We start from the raw sequence: 15,385 nt of genomic DNA on the forward strand, positions 1-15,385 counted from the left end.
GGAGACAGACAACAAAACAAAACATATTAACAAAATAAAATAAATAGAATAGTAAATATGTACAAGTAAAATAGAATAATAAATCTGTACAAACATATATACAGGTGCTGTGGGGAGAGGAAGGCGGTAGGGCGGTGGGATGGGGAGGGGGAGAGGAAGGAGGGGGCTCAGTCTGGGAAGGCCTCCTGGAAGAGGTGAGCTCTCAGTAGGGCTGATGGTCACTGAGATCAGATCAGACCCCACCAAGGAGGCATTGACCTGAGGAATGTCTGTCAGTGCAAAATTTGGGATTGGTGAGGAAACTTTTCCTGAAGGTCTTCCAGGGGACCTTTCTAGAATCATAATAAAAGTCATTATTATAATGATAATTATGGTATTTAAGTGCTTACTAAGTGTCAAGCACTGTTCTAAGCACTGGGGCAGATTCAAGTTAGGTTGGACCCACTCCCTGTCCCACAGGGGGCCTCACAGTCTCAGTAGGAGGGAGAACAGGTATTGAATTTCCATTTTACAGTTGAGGTAATTGAGGCACAGAGAAAAGTTAAGTGACTTGCCTGAGGTTACACAGCAGACAAGAAGCAGAATCAGGATTCTGCTGTGATCCAGAATCCAGAATCAGGATTTTTAGACTGTGAGCCCACTGTTGGGTAGGGACTGTCTCTATATGTTGCCAACTTGTACTTCCCAAGCGCTTAGTACAGTGCTCTGCACACAGTAAGCACTCAATAAATACGATTGATTGATTGATTGATTGATTCAGAACCCAGGTCCTCTGACACCCACGTCTGAGATGTTTCCACTAAGCCACTGAAGCAGGAGTCCCACTCTGGATTTTTTTCTGAAAGGGCTTATAATTGAACACCCAACCCTGTAGTGACAATTACTACCTTAACAGGCATCATGAAGAGAAACCTGAAAAAGTCATTTGCCTTTGGAGTCCAGCAAGTATCTTCCATTTGAATCCCACTTAAAGTCAGGAGCCTGGGGCTTCTACCTCCCGGCGAACCAGAAGGTTTTGTTCAGACTTGCCCAGCTTGTATTCCTGCTTGAGAGGAGGGGGAGAAGGCAACAGTGGAGGAACTGGTTGCATAGCAGTGTTTGGTTTAGGGGAGGGGGCTGCCCAGGGATGACCACAGAATTAACCCCCAGGAAACGTTCCGTGCCCTGCACCCTCCTATCCCCACTTGCAGGTTTGTCATTTCAGTCACTATTAGAATGGGAGTGGGGGTGACCCTCAAGTTCCTTGAGGACTCCTGGTCCTTGGGAAACACCTGGTTTAGACCCTCTTGACTCTTGTCACCCCATCAGTAAGCAGCACTTTTCCAGAGAGGACAGTGGGGAGCAGAGCCTCATCGTGATGTCACATGAGATGCTACACCAATCTCCCAAACTCCCACCCCATCGGACACTCCTTTCATGGGCCCCGCATCCTGGGCCACACCCAACCTCCTGGGTGAAGGTAGTCTGACCCTGCTCCAAGATTGGGCTCTCACAGCCGCAACAGGCAAATTCTTCATGTGAGGAATGAGACCCAGTCCCTTCCGGCCTTCAGGGCCCTGGCCACACCAGCTACCTCAAACTACTGCAGTGGTAGCCCCGTCTCTGCCCAAGGATGACAGCCAAGGCTTCTTCTGAGTGGATGAAGGGTTTCTACAGTGGACATAATCCCACTCCCACCTTCTCTGTGAAGAACAGCGCAGTAGCCATCACTCGTAGGAATTTCCCAGGATCCCCCCGGAACACCATCCACTTGCAACAGAGCACTGACCTCTCTGGCTTGAGTCTCTGGGTGGTCCCCCGGATTACTTCAGTGCAGTGGCTGTTCCCCGCATTAGAAAGCGAGTGCTGAAACACTACCATCTTGTGGTAGTTTGGTTTGATAACATGGTCGCAGCCTCCACGGACAATAATGCTGTGTTTCGGGGCATCTGACTCTCACCCCAAACTCCACTTCAAGCAATTGCTCACCACCTCCCCGATCCCCTTCTCTCAGACTGCTTCGCTGTTTGTCTCCCTCTTTCTTCCCTCTCCCTCCCCACCCCTATTCTCGCAGATGACGACTGCACTGACAGCTTCACCCCAAACCAAGTAGCCCGAATGCACTGCTATTTGGACCTGGTGTATCAGCAGTGGAGCCACACCTGGAACCCCACCCCTATCCCCATCCCACCGGTGGTCGCTGGACAGGAGCAGGACTCCCTCACCATCCACTGGCTGCCCCCCATCAGCGGAGTTTTGTATGAAAGGTGAGGCGGAGACTTACCACAGTGTTGTGTGTTTGGTGGGGGAGGGAGGGAGGGGCCTGGGGTGCATTTGTGTTTCCCTGAGCTTAGGGGAGGGGGAGGATCGAACGTGGAAAAAAACCCCAGAAAACCTAAACAAACCAAATGCTTTCCAGCACATTTATGCGTTCCATAAGGAAAAACCCAAGGCATCCTCTTGACCCTCATCAATCCAACTTTCCAGACCAGAGTCCACGGCTGACCTCAGTTGGGAAACCGCTTCCCAGCTCACTCTTTGGGCTCGCCTCCTGGGGGAGGGGGTGCCTGCCAGGCGTTGAGGCTGGACTCCCATCTAGAGACTGTCACATCTGGCGTCCCACCACGAGCCATGCAGAGGTTGACGAAGGTGATGAGGATGAACTGGCAAAACCCAGAGATCACCTGCCAACTGGTTGACGTGGTCTGGCTCTTTGGCTGCCTCCTCACAGAGCGGCCCCAGGGGAAAGAGCAGAAGTCAGCCCATCCCTCCCACCCCTGCCGTTGGGAGCCTCACAAGGGCCCCGCCATGTCAGATGCATGGCTGGGGGTGGTTGCCAAGGGATGGGCGAGAGTAGCTCAGACTTTCCTCGGTGTTTTCAAGCACTCCGGGGTTCATGGGGAGAATCAGGAAGTGGCAGCTGTGCAAGAGGGGAGAGGGCAATGGCAGGCCTAGAAAAGAGCCTAAGGTGCTCAAACTGCTGGCCCTTAGTTCCTGGGGTATATCTATAATAATAATAATAATAGTAATTATGGTATTTGTTAAGTGCTTACTATGTGCCGAGCACTGTTCTAAGCGCTGGGGTAGGTACAAGGTAATCAGGTTGTTCCACAGGGGACTCACAGTCTTAAACCCCATTTTGAAGATGAGGGAACTGAGGCACAGAGAAGTTAAGTGGCTTGCCCAAGGTCACACAGCAGACAAATGGCAGAGCCAGGATTAGAACCCATGTCCTCTGACTCCCAAGCCTGTGCTCTTTCCACTGAGCTAGCTGCTTCTCTGTCTCCGACTCGTATCTCTGACTTCAATCGCCCCAGGAGGAGTGGAACAGGCCGAAGGTTGCCTGGGCCAGGGCCTGTGTGCTGGGGCTGGGAGGCCTGCGGAGCAGCAAGCCAGGGCTTTCAGTCAGTTTACATAGCCCATGTGAACAGTTTCACCAGCAGCTCCTGCCGGGACAAATGTTCCGCTAAAGCCGAAAGCCGGTCCTATGCTGTCCCATGGGAGCCACGTGAGCTGGAATGTCGAGCCCTCCTGATACCCGCCTCACCCAGGGACTTGCTGCATTGTCACCCCAACAGTTTTACCTTTTGCAGGAAGCTGCATCTCCCGGCCTGGGAGGGATTTAGATGAGGACTTACGTCAGAGGGCAGCCGCAGCCCCATCCCCTCCCCGGGCAGTATTTAGAAGAGCCCTCATGTCAGAGGGTAGAGGGCAGCCCCATCTGCACGGGCAATGGGCCTGACTGGGAGACAGGACGGAGCCAGGGCTAACTGCCTGCAGAAAACAGAGGTTCCAGTCTGTAAACGTGCAAGTATGCATTGGTGCCAGAAAGAGGGGGTCTTGAAAGGATCCCCTCAAGTTCCAAAGAGCCAAAAGCCAGACACCTAAACCCTGGTTGCCCTCCAGCATTCTGTACCCAGTCAGTCAACCGATCAATGGCATTCAAGTGCTTATTGTGTGCAGAACCCTGTACTAAATGCCTGGGAGAGAAGTAGACACAATCCCTACCCTCGAGGAGCTTAACAGTCTATTGTGTGCAGAGCACTGTCCTAAATGCTTGGGAGAGTAGAGTTGGTAGACATGATCCCTACCTTCAAGGAGCTTACAGTCTTGTGAAGAGGAGGACCCTGCCTGGGTGGCAAGCGATTCCCCTGTCCTGACCCTCCACTGCCCTGAGACCGGACCCTGGTTTCAGGGAGCAGCTTTGAGGACCTGGGGGGACAACTAGAGCCCTGTCACTACCAGTTTCTAAGTTGGAATGGGCAGGTGGTGCTCGTCCACATCCATGCCTTTAACTTTATCTTGGCTTCCTCAAGCTACGCCTTTAAGAAGCTTTAGGAAAGCTGTGTCAGGGTACATGTTTATGCATAGTCAATGAAATCCTGTGCTCTCAGAAAAAATCTGGGTGCCTTATTTCAGAAGGAGTGTTCCACCTTTGGGAAGGGGGTGGGGGACTTTTACCCCCTAGACGTGAGAGCCTACCTCTGTGGAGGGTGGGGGTAGGAGGGAAGTTGGAGTAGAGGAAGGCAAATTGTGATCTTACATATTGATCCTCCTCTGGAACGAACTGCATTCTCCCCCGTTCCCCTCCTGCCACAACCTCCAGACTTTCAGATTCCGAGCTGGTGGTTTCAGGTGATGTTGGAATAATTGCTGGTAACTGGGAGAAGAGACCCCCTCCCTCCTCTCTTCCTCCTCCCTGCTATGTCTCTCCCTCCTCTTTCTCTTCAGGGAACCTGGCAGTCTGTGTGGGGTCTGCACGGAAGATGGTACTTTCCGACAATATGTGCACACAGCTTCATCCCGACGGGTATGCGACTCTTCTGGCTACTGGACTCCCGAGGAGGCAGTAGGTAAAGCACATAAACATCTTGCTCTGTGTCGGAGGCGGGCTCTGTGTCGGAGGCGGGGAGGGGGGCAGCACTGGAGGCATGTTGGGGCTTGGGTGAGTTAAGGACCCTGGGAGGAGTCAGCCGGATGGTTGGCGAATGGTCTTAGCTTTAGGGAAATACCCTCCCATTCCGCTTCTATGGTGCAGGAATGAGTCAGTGTTTGCAAGTTAGTAAGGGGAGGAAGGTGTCGGCTCAGTGCAATGTGTAATTATCTGACCCAGTTTGACCTTGCAAACCCTAAGGATCCTCTTCTTGCTCTGGAAACCTGCTATTGTCTTTTCTGGGAGTTTGGAATGGATAAGGAGCCTGGGATCAATCCAGTGGCTCCTCTTTGTGCTCTGGAAACCTGCTATTGTCTTTTCTGGGAGTTTGGAATGGATAAGGAGCCTGGGATCAATCCAATGGAGAGGTCCCATCCAATTTTCTTGGACCTCTTTGGAAAATGTCTTTCCTATTAAAGGCCCACATTGTTTTAATAATAACTGTTGTATTTAAGTGCTTACTATGTGCCAAGCACTGTACTAAACTCTAGAATAGATACAAAATGGAGGCTCACCGTCTAAGTAGGAGGGAGAACAGTTATTGAATCCCTATTTTGCAGATGAGGGAACTGAGGCACAGAGAAGTTAGGTGACTTGCCCAAGGTCATACAGCAGGTATGTGGCGGAGCCCAGGTCATCTAACTTCCGGGCCTATGCTCTTGTGTTTGTAATAACTGTATTTATGTGGTGCAACGTCACAACTGTTTGGAAAGGCATGTCCATCGACCCTTCTCTGGCCAGGTCTCACTCCCCAAGAAGTTTACTGTATTGGCCCAATTGACAGTGTTAGAGTCGAGGGCACTGTCTCCAGGTGAGTTAGCGCACCTAGGAGAGTTACCTAGAGGAGAAGGAAGAGGCCCTGGGTCAGAGGGCTGAAAGGTGAGCCAGGTGCTGTTTTCTGAAGTGTGAAGAGTGGCAGCCCACCACCCAGGTCCCTTCCAAGAAAATAATGGAGAAACTCATTGCTGGGGGCACTCACGTGGGCTGTTGTGAGGCAGGGGGCTGAACAGTTTAGGGTCCTAAACTGATCGTTCGGGTCTATGCCTTTTACGAGTCTGTTAATCACTGGGAACTGGCTGTACTTTGGAAGTGATCTAAGCCAGGCTACCCCGCTTGGAAGTGTTTTCAGCTGTCCTCTGCTCTGTTCCCCTCCCCTCACTCCAACTCATGCATGCATGCACGCACCCTCACACATCCACACACGCACACACACACACTCACACTCACTCACTCTCTCATACCTCACTAGTATACTCTAACACCCCTTCAGCCAATTTATAGCATGAATCCTTCCCCCGCCCCTCAGGCAAGAAGTCAGACTTTTATGATGCTAGTGACATTTAGTATTACCCACCTCTTGGTGAGAGCCAAGTGGAAAAAGTTTTTCGCCACCCATATCATCACCATTATAATTTCACATTTATCAAGCTCCAACAATGCAGCCAGTGATGAGAGCACTAGTGTTGGACGTAATCTCTGCCCAGTGGGCTTACACTTGGAAGTCCAGTGAGCAGAGAAGACATAAGCGTGGGGAGGAGATAGGGGAAAAAGCCAAAACTAAGACTGGGGTCAAGAGGTCCCTTTGCTTAAAGTGTCCTCTTTTGGCCCCAAGTGAGCATGGGAAACATTTTTGGGAAAAGAGCGTCTTGGAAGAGGATGCTAGGGAGGGCAAAGTGGAGACTTCCTCAGTAGAGTTTTTCAAACTGGAGAAGTTTTGGAGGAAGAATGGAAAACTCAGATAGCTGTGCCCTGGCACCATATTGAACCAATTTAAAGATTGGCATGTCCCAAAAAATAATTTTGAGGAAACAGCTTGTCCCGTACCAGTATTGTGTTTCCCATTTTCTACTCAGGTCATTTATTTTCCTTGAATCCTTGGAAAGGCTCAGGACTAGCCTGGGGCCACCCAGACAGGGAGAGGACAAGGAGTCTTGAGCTCTGGTTTGCAAGCCATCCAGCAGGCCAACTTGTCTGGGCTTGTCCTGTCCTACCTAGCCGAGGGTCTGTGCATGCTAGTATCCGGCTGGTTTTTGTCTCAGGCTACCCTGGGGTGGGTTGGCTTACCAGGAAATGGATATTTCGGGTTCTCACTGGTGTGGGAAGATAACGCCGACAGGAAAATAACACCACTCACTCCAAATCCTGTGTGGGTGCTGGACTTGAATAGGTGGATTGTTTTTAAATACCAACTTCCATGGAAGCTGAGTGCTGTGCTTTCCCATCCGCCAGAAGCATGCACTGGATAGCTATAATCCCCTGAGATCCCAACCACTTCACCAAATGTGTGTATGTGTTAACTGTGTGGGGTTCAAGTGGCTGCAGCAGAGTGGGGGCAGGAGGGAAGGAGGGAAGGGAAGGCCATTTCTCCTGCTCAAGTATCAGTGGCTAAAAGAAGCCCTCCCCCTTTCTGCGTGCCACTCGCAACTCTGGACCCGAGAGAAACAGTACACCTCGACTTGTTTAAATGTGTTTACACTAGTTGAAACTCGTGCCCAGGGCTTCGGGGTAGCATCAGTCACATTTGTTTAAAAACTAGTGGGGGGTGGGAGGTGGCTCTGCACCTAGAGCCAATGTGTATCTGCAAAGGTCTTTGTGGAACCTTGGCTGAGTGAGCAGGGGTCTGGGGCAAGTCACAGTCTTGATCAGAGTGATATCCACTGAGGGATGGCTTAGAGATTGTGAACCCCTGGAGAGCCAGAGACTGGGTCTGACTCTTCGCTGTGTAGTCCTTCCTAGAGTCTTGCTCATGGTGAGTGTGGTGGTAATGGTATCTACCAAGTGCTCACCTTGTGAAGAGATGCTGTACTAAGTGCTATTGTAAAATCCACAGGTGCAGATTGGACCCAGTCCCGGACCCCCTCAAGGGGTCCAGAGTCTCTTAGACTCAGGGAGGGGAGAGGGGATGGGGGACAGACATGGGAGGAAAGATCAAGCGGGGCAGAAATGGTAAAAAGACAAGCCGGTGCTATGTACGGTGAAGCGAGGAGTAGGGCACAGAGCCCCTGGCTCTTTGCAGTTCAGCGCCTGATGGCGTCCTGGCGTCCCGAGCGAATGACATTTTCCCTGCTTTGTGGCATGGTGCCGGCTCCCAGCGATGTCTTTCTGGCTCCCGCAGGCCCTCCGGATGTGGAGCAGCCCTGTGAGCCGAGCCTGCAGGCCTGGAGCCCCGAGCTGCACCTATACCACATGAACATGACGGTCCCCTGCCCCACGGAGGGCTGCAGCCTGGAGTTGCGCTTCCTGCACCCAGTCCACCCGGCCGCCCTGACCCTGTGGGTCACCTACCTCTCTGCGGATATCACCCGGGCCATCTTCGACTTGGAGATCTTGACAGAGCACAGCGAGTCAGTCCACCTGGGGCCATTCGACACCTTCTGTGACACGCCGCTCACAGTCCAACTTGACGTCAACCGGAAGGTCTGGGGGGTGAACGTCTACACCTTTGATGAGCGGATGGAGATCGATGCGGCCCTCCTGACCTCTAAGCCGCAGAGCCCACTTTGCTCTGGCTGCAAGCCTGTGCGCTACCGGGTCCTCCGGGAGCCCCCTTTTGCTAGCCACTCTCCCGTCGTGGTGGCTCATCCCCAGCGCCGGTTCACAGACAAGTGAGTAGAGAGGCAGATCCTCCCCGCTACTGGGCCACTGTGGTTTCCAAGAGAGACTGGCATTTTTCCAGCCAGAGAGCCTGTTTTCAGATACGTGAATCAAGACTCCTCTCTGGCCCTGTGAGCTTTGTCCAGAGGGATGGAGTCAGAATGCCCAAGTAATAATAATAATAATAATAGTAATTGTGGTATTTGTTAAGTGCTTACTTTGTGCCAGGCACCGTACTAAGCACTGGGGTGAATACAAGCAAATCAGGTTGGACTTAGTCCCTGGCATGCATAGTAGTGAATGGGGGAAGAGAGCCTGGAAATAGAAGCCACACCTCACTGTAGCCAGGACTTTCACTCTCCTGGCCTTTTACCAGAGCTCCTGGCTATTAGTGAATACCCTCTCCCCTGCCCAGGTCACCAGGGGTGGCGGTGGGAAGCATCCATACATTGAGAAGTCTGGAGACAGATAGCAGGAGGGAGCTAGCAATTACATACCGGGCAACTGGGTAGTCCACAGTTGCTGATTCTTGGAGAGCTGTCCTTGCTGCTCTCATGTATTGGTTGCAGCTGCACCAAAAACACACACACACACACACACTCTCTCTCTCTCTCTCTCTCTCTCTCTCTCTCTCTCTCTCTCTCTCTCTCTCTCTCTCTGCATTTTTACATGCTTTCATAACCTTCCCCCCATTTGCCTCTCCATTTAGCAGCAGCTCCCCCTCCCTCCTCTTTAACCTCCTTCTTCCCTCTCTCCTCCTCCCCTATCATTTTTCCCCTTTCCTCCTCCTTCCTCCTTCATTCTTCTTCCCTTTCCTCATCCTTCTTATCCTCTTTCTGCTCCTGCTCCTTCCTCTCCCCACTCTACTTTCTTTCCCTCTCCTCCTCCCTCTCTGCCTCCTTCTCCTCCAACTCCTCTCCAAACCTTGTCCCTCTCCTCTGACCCCTCTCCCTCCCTCTCCTCCTCCTCTTTCTCTCCCTCTTCCCTCCCTCTCCTCCTCCTCTTTCTCTCCCTCTTCCCCCTTAAGAAGCAGCATGGCGTAGTGTATAGAGCCTGGGCCTGGGGGTTCTAATCCCAGCTCCACCACTTATCTGCTTTGTGACCTTAGGCAAGTCACTTCACTTCCATGGGCCTCAGTTACCTCATCTGGAAGATAGGGATTGAGACTGTGAGCCTCACATGGGACAGGGACTCTTAGCTATGATTGCTGGGTGCTGGATATGGTCACTGTCCCTCAAGTCAAAGTGTTTTCCTGCTCCTATTAAGAGCCTCTGCAAAAGTAAAAGAAGATCTCCCAGTTTCTACAACTGAGATCTTCTAGGGCAGGTGAGCCATCAGACGATTCCTTGTGCAGACCCAAAAATACCTGATGGAGGCAAGTCTGTGGGACAGAAATCCCTGGTTTGGCTTTTCTTACCTTTCAGCAGCTGGGTTTAATTGATTTGTCTATTTATGCTTCTGTAAATGTGTCCAGTGCCATTTGCTTGTACCCACCCCAGTGCTTAATACAGTGTGTGGTACAAAGTAAGTGCTTAACAAATAAAGTTATGATTATTATTATTCCCTTCCCTTTCTCCTTTCTCCTCCTCCTCCTTACTGTGCCTCCTACCTAAATAGGGAATTAGTCTTTTTACTTTTTTCCCAGCCCCCAATATTCACCCCACCAAAGGCCAGTCCTTTATTTATTTTCCTCAAACTTGAGCCATGTGTTAATAATAGTAATGATAATAATAATAATGACTGTGGTATTTGTTAGGCGCTTACTGTGTGCCAAGCACTGCCTAAACACTGGGGGTAAACACAAGATAAGCAGTTCAGACATAGTCTCTGCCCCATATGCGACTCACAGTGCGAGGTTGGGGCTGGAGAACAGGTATTTAATCCGTATTTTACGGATGAGAAAATGGAGGTGTAGGGAAGTGAAGTGACTTGCCTAGAGTTTCAGGCAATTGGCAGACTAGGATTTGAACTCAGGTCCCATGACACCCAGGTCTGTGCTCTTTCCTCTAGGCCATGTTGCTTCCCTTTCCATTCCTCCAGATCCTGGGAATCAGCTACAGAGATGTTCTTAGGGGTTTCTCCCTCTGCCCTACCCCACTGTGCCTCATCTCCCTTTCTGATTTGAGGGGTTTCTCTATGGTTTCTGCAGGGAAGTCACACCTGGTCAGGTGTATCGATACCAGGTCCAGGCGGCAGCTGGAGCAGCCCTCGGAGAAGCCTCCCCACCCCTGTTCCACACCCACGGCACCCCCTTCTGTGGCGATGGGCTCTTGACAGAGTGAGTACCTCGTTCCGAGGAATCTGACACCGGGGCAACTGAGAGTCTAAGGCCTACTGGCAGTGGAGAGGCATTGGACTGAGAAGAGATTTTGAATGGTCATCTAGTCCATCGTCACTTGCCTTTCTGGCTGGACCGTTCTCCTGCTGTCCCAGGTCCAGGAGAATTTATCCTATTCTGAAGACTTTGGGATCGGACAACAAGTGAGGGCTCTCTCCATGACCCAAAGCCTGGGGAGAAACAGCCAGAGTAGCTATGAGGGAAACGGTTCTGTCTGGCACTTCCACCATCCAAGGTGTGGTGCACTTTAAAGCCACTCTAAGAACCTGTCCTTCCACTCTGGCTCGGGGAAGGGAGCGAGTTCAGTGTTCAGAGAGGGTCGCCGTGGGATATGTAATCTTCCGGCATTTGATATCTGCCCCACCCTAACCCCACAGCACTTATGCACAATTCTTTAAGTTATATATTATAAACTAATGATTTAGTCATATTCATGTCTGTTTCCCCCTCTAGACTGATAGCTTATTCTGGGCAGGGAACGTGTCTGCTAATTCTTCTGAGTTGTACTCTCCCAAGCACTTAGTACATTGCTCTGAACATAATAAGCACTCAATGAATGCCTTTGATTCTGAGAGTAGGACTCTGGCCAGACTGGCTTCATTTACAGTACCCGGCTTTGCACATTGAATTTGGAGGTAGCCAAGAATAAACTTCAGGAGGTCCTGGGGACCATCCAGTGGACTCTTGGCTATGATTGCTCGGTCCTGGATATGGTCACTGTCCCTCAAATCAAAGGTTTTTTTTCGCTCCTATTAAGAACCTCTGCAAAAGTAAAAGAAGAACTCCCAGTTTCTACAACTGAGATCTTCTAGGGCAGGAGAGCCATCAGATGATTCCTTGTGCAGACCCGAAAATGCCTGATGGAGGCAAGTCTGTGGGCCAGAAATCCTGGTTTGGCTTTTCTTACCTTTCAGTTGCTGTGTTTAATTGATTTGTCTATTTATGGTTCTCTAAATGTGTCCAGAGGCCAGTGGGCAGCAGGAGTATTTTAATCTCCTAAATAAAAGTAATAATGGTAATTGTAATAATGGAAACAATCTGTCGGTTAAAATCCAGGCCCTAAGTTATATGGCCACTGTTAGCCCACAGTGGACAATGGTGGGAGCAAGATCCAGTTATTCACCAGGCGGAGACTTTGCCAGGTTTGCTTATCTACCCTAAGGCACCTCAGCCTTGTCGTGCCAAACGCTTTGGTGTGCCAGGGGCAGACCTGAACTGAACCCAAATGTGTATGCCTACCCAGGGCTAGCTCCAAACCCACGGTCTTATGGACCAGAACCAAACTGGTGACCCTGACACAGAACCATTGCTCTGCCTGACCTGCCATCTTCCTGGGGGATGGTCAGTTGTGAAAGTGGCTGACCACTTGGGCAGAGCTTAAAACGTTTTTAACGGCCCAAGGGACTGCTACCATTTTGAGCTGTGTTTTGTTTTCCCCAGGACCCTGGGGGAAGAGTGTGATGATGGAGGCCTATTGGATGGAGATGGCTGCTCTAGAAAATGTGAGAAGGAAGAAGGCTTCAACTGCGTGGGTACGTTCAGGAGGTGCTGCCTGATCTAGCCTTTGGCTACTCTTGGTGATATGGATTGCTTTGTTTAACTGTTGGCATGCCCTAAAAGCGGCCCCTCGTTCCTGAGGCTTCATTGTGTATGCTGGCATTTTGTACTTGGGTATTTTGGGAAGCAGTGTGGGTTGTGGAACCTGGGTTCTGTTCCCAGCTCTGCCACTTGCGGAGTGTGTGACCTTGACCAAGTCACTGAACTTTTCTGTGTCTTTGCTCATCTTTAAAGTGTTCTCCTTCTCCCCGCCATAGACTGTGAACCCAATATAGGATAGGGACTGGGCCTTATCTGATTGTATTTTATCTACCCTAACACTTAGATCAGTGTTTGGCATGTAGTGCTTAATTAACACAACAATTTATTGTTATTATTTATTATTATTGTTGTACTTTTTGTATAGTATATAAAATCATAATATCCTAGGGCAAGGCAAGATCCCATTTGTTTTTTGGAAGTTAAACTCACAGAATGCACAGCTCAGACTACCACTAGTGAGATTGTGCTTACCTTCCTAAAGCTTTGCTTTCTAAAATCCTCAGACCCCTCCCTGTACCTCCATACATCATCCCAGACTGATGGGAAACCTACACATCCTACCAGTTGAGACCTCATAACCTCCTATTCAAGATTTCCTTGCCCCCCTGCAAAGCCCTTCCATGGCTGAACAACACTCACATCCAGATTCATGTGTGAAATCACAGCTGCTTAATGACCTCCTTCTGGGCTGGTCCACACTGGTCACCCCCCTCCCACCCGTAACTTGCTGGGCCCCGCTGCTGGCCCTAGACCGTGGTTCGGCTGTCTGTACCTCTAACATCGAGACTCATTGCAGGGGAGCCAAGCCAGTGTTACATCTATGAGGGGGATGGGATATGTGAGCCCTTTGAGCGGATCCTCAGCACCGCAGACTGTGGCCTCTACACCCCCAGAGGTTATCTGGATCAGTGGGCCACCCAAGCCTTCACCTCTCACCAAGACAGCAAAATGTGTCCCGTCTCCTTGGTGACAGGAGAGCCCCTCTCAAAGGTAAGTCCAGTGATTGGTCCCTGGTACATTCACAGTCTGCCTCGAATATCCCCAGGCTAGGTTGGGTGATGGAAGGGTCAGTTGGTTAACCACAGAGGGGTTGTTGGGATGTATTAACCAAGTTCTGAAATGAGCCCCAGATTGGATAGACAACACCAGAGGGGTTTCCCAGAGTCCTGCAGGGCAGCTGGCTGGGTGTCAGTGGGGCACCTAAGGGGAAGCAGAGGAATGAGGCTGCTGAGCTCCACTCGAGGCATCCCATCTATCAACTCTGCTGTACTCTCCGAAGTGCTAGTACAGTGCTCTTCTACAGAGCAAGCTCTCAGTAAATACAGTCAACTGATTGAGTTTGCTTGCCGCTGAGATTTGGGATCAATGGGCTTTCTCTCCAAACTGCCCAGGCCTGAGCCTCACCTCTACCCTTGTGATTTGGAAATCTTTTCCAGGTTTGCAAATCCCACCAACCAGGTTCACCGGGGAACCATTCGCTTACTGGTTGGTCTCCCTGTAGTGCCAGCCAAGAACTTGTTCCTCAAGACACAGAGAGAAGCAAAACTGATCGTGACATGGAGAGAGATGAGAAGTTTTGGCTCAAAGTAAGTGATTAAGATCATTCTTGTGTATTCTAGAGCGTATGTGTGTGTCTGTATTTTGAACTGGGATGGTCAAAGCCGTGGCCTAGTGGAAGATCGATGCTGGTCCAGCACGGCCTAGTGGATAGAGCCCAGGCCCGGGAGTCAGTAGGACCTGTTGGTCGAGTGGTCAGGAGGGCATGAGTAGTAGTTAGGGAGAGAAACAGGGTCCAATTAGCAGGCCAACCGCCAGGACAACAATTCCAGTTTAGCGGTTTGCCTAATTCCGGTTCTGCCACTTATCTGCTGTGTAACCTGGGCAAGTCTCTTAACTTCTCTGGCCTCAGTTACTTCATCTATAAAATGGGGATTAAGACACTGAGCCCCATGTGGGACAATTAGCCAATTACCTTGTATCTACCTGAGACAAGCATTTAATACAGTGCCTGACACACACACAAAAAAGAAACCCAGAGGGTTCCTTTTTCAGATGAGTTATAAGTAGATTGTAAGTGCCTTGAGGGCAGGGATTGTGTCTACCAATTCTCTTGTACTCTCCCAAGCACTTTGTATGGCGCTCTGCACACAATATGTGGTCAGTAAATACCACTGATTGATTGGGAAAGAGTAAGGGTGTTGAAACTGTTGGCTGAGTGGTCAGGAGCGATCAGCAGGCTGACCCCCAGGACAACAATTTCAGTTTAGCGGTTCTCATTTTGGAACCTGATTGTTCGGTTCCGGTCCTCTCTGGGCAATCAGGTGTATTCCATTGGAGACCGTTGCTATGAAGCTAGTTAGCCAAGAACTGTGGATGGTCAGGATTTGGCCTTGTTCAGCAGGGATGTTTCTGCCCCAGGCAAAGCAGGAGCAAGGAGGCAAGGTGGGGCCAGAAAGCCCTGCTTTATCCTCATGGGCACATCCACCGACCAGCAGAAAGTACTGTGAAAAGTTCAGGCTACTCTCCATCCCCAGAATTATTCAGAGTGGCTCACAGGCCTTGTTTAAAAGCCCTGTAGAGATTTTGGTGGCTCGGCCACAGCCGTGGCCTTCTCCGGTTACTTATTTATCATACTCAGTGTCCTTTTTGGAGCTTCAAGTCTGCCGGTCCGGTTTCGCCCTAAGGACTTTCTTAGATTCTCTTCCTCGGTGGATGAGCCCATGTTCATTGGCCATTCCTCACCAGACCCAGCTCAAGGCATTTGACATTTGTCCGGAAAATAGAGTGTCCCCCAAATTCACTTGCTTTCCTGGTGGGGTTCACGATCCTTGTTCTCAGCTTACAGATGGTCCCTTTACAGCCCTGCACAGAGGAGAAGGGATCAAACCAAGCTCCTCCATGAGGGAATGAAGTCGTACGCTTGTGGTTGGACAACAAATGGG

At 50.5% G+C, this 15,385-nt stretch overlaps 1 protein-coding gene across 1 annotated transcript in view; it reads left to right on the forward strand.

Moving 5' to 3' along the window:
* PAPPA2 (pappalysin 2) overlaps positions 1-15,385 on the forward strand; it is a 154,988-nt gene that overhangs the window by 59,685 nt on the left and 79,918 nt on the right. Inside the window, exons 5-11 of the mRNA XM_038757813.1 lie at positions 2,054-2,246; positions 4,711-4,832; positions 8,028-8,517; positions 10,656-10,784; positions 12,285-12,376; positions 13,240-13,433; positions 13,880-14,029. Of these exons, the coding sequence (XP_038613741.1) occupies positions 2,054-2,246; positions 4,711-4,832; positions 8,028-8,517; positions 10,656-10,784; positions 12,285-12,376; positions 13,240-13,433; positions 13,880-14,029 (1,370 nt within the window). The remainder of the gene's footprint in view (positions 1-2,053; positions 2,247-4,710; positions 4,833-8,027; positions 8,518-10,655; positions 10,785-12,284; positions 12,377-13,239; positions 13,434-13,879; positions 14,030-15,385) is intronic.

The sequence above is a fragment of the Tachyglossus aculeatus genome, chromosome 16, assembly GCF_015852505.1.
Source record: "Tachyglossus aculeatus isolate mTacAcu1 chromosome 16, mTacAcu1.pri, whole genome shotgun sequence".
In the NCBI taxonomy this organism is placed as follows: domain Eukaryota; kingdom Metazoa; phylum Chordata; class Mammalia; order Monotremata; family Tachyglossidae; genus Tachyglossus; species Tachyglossus aculeatus.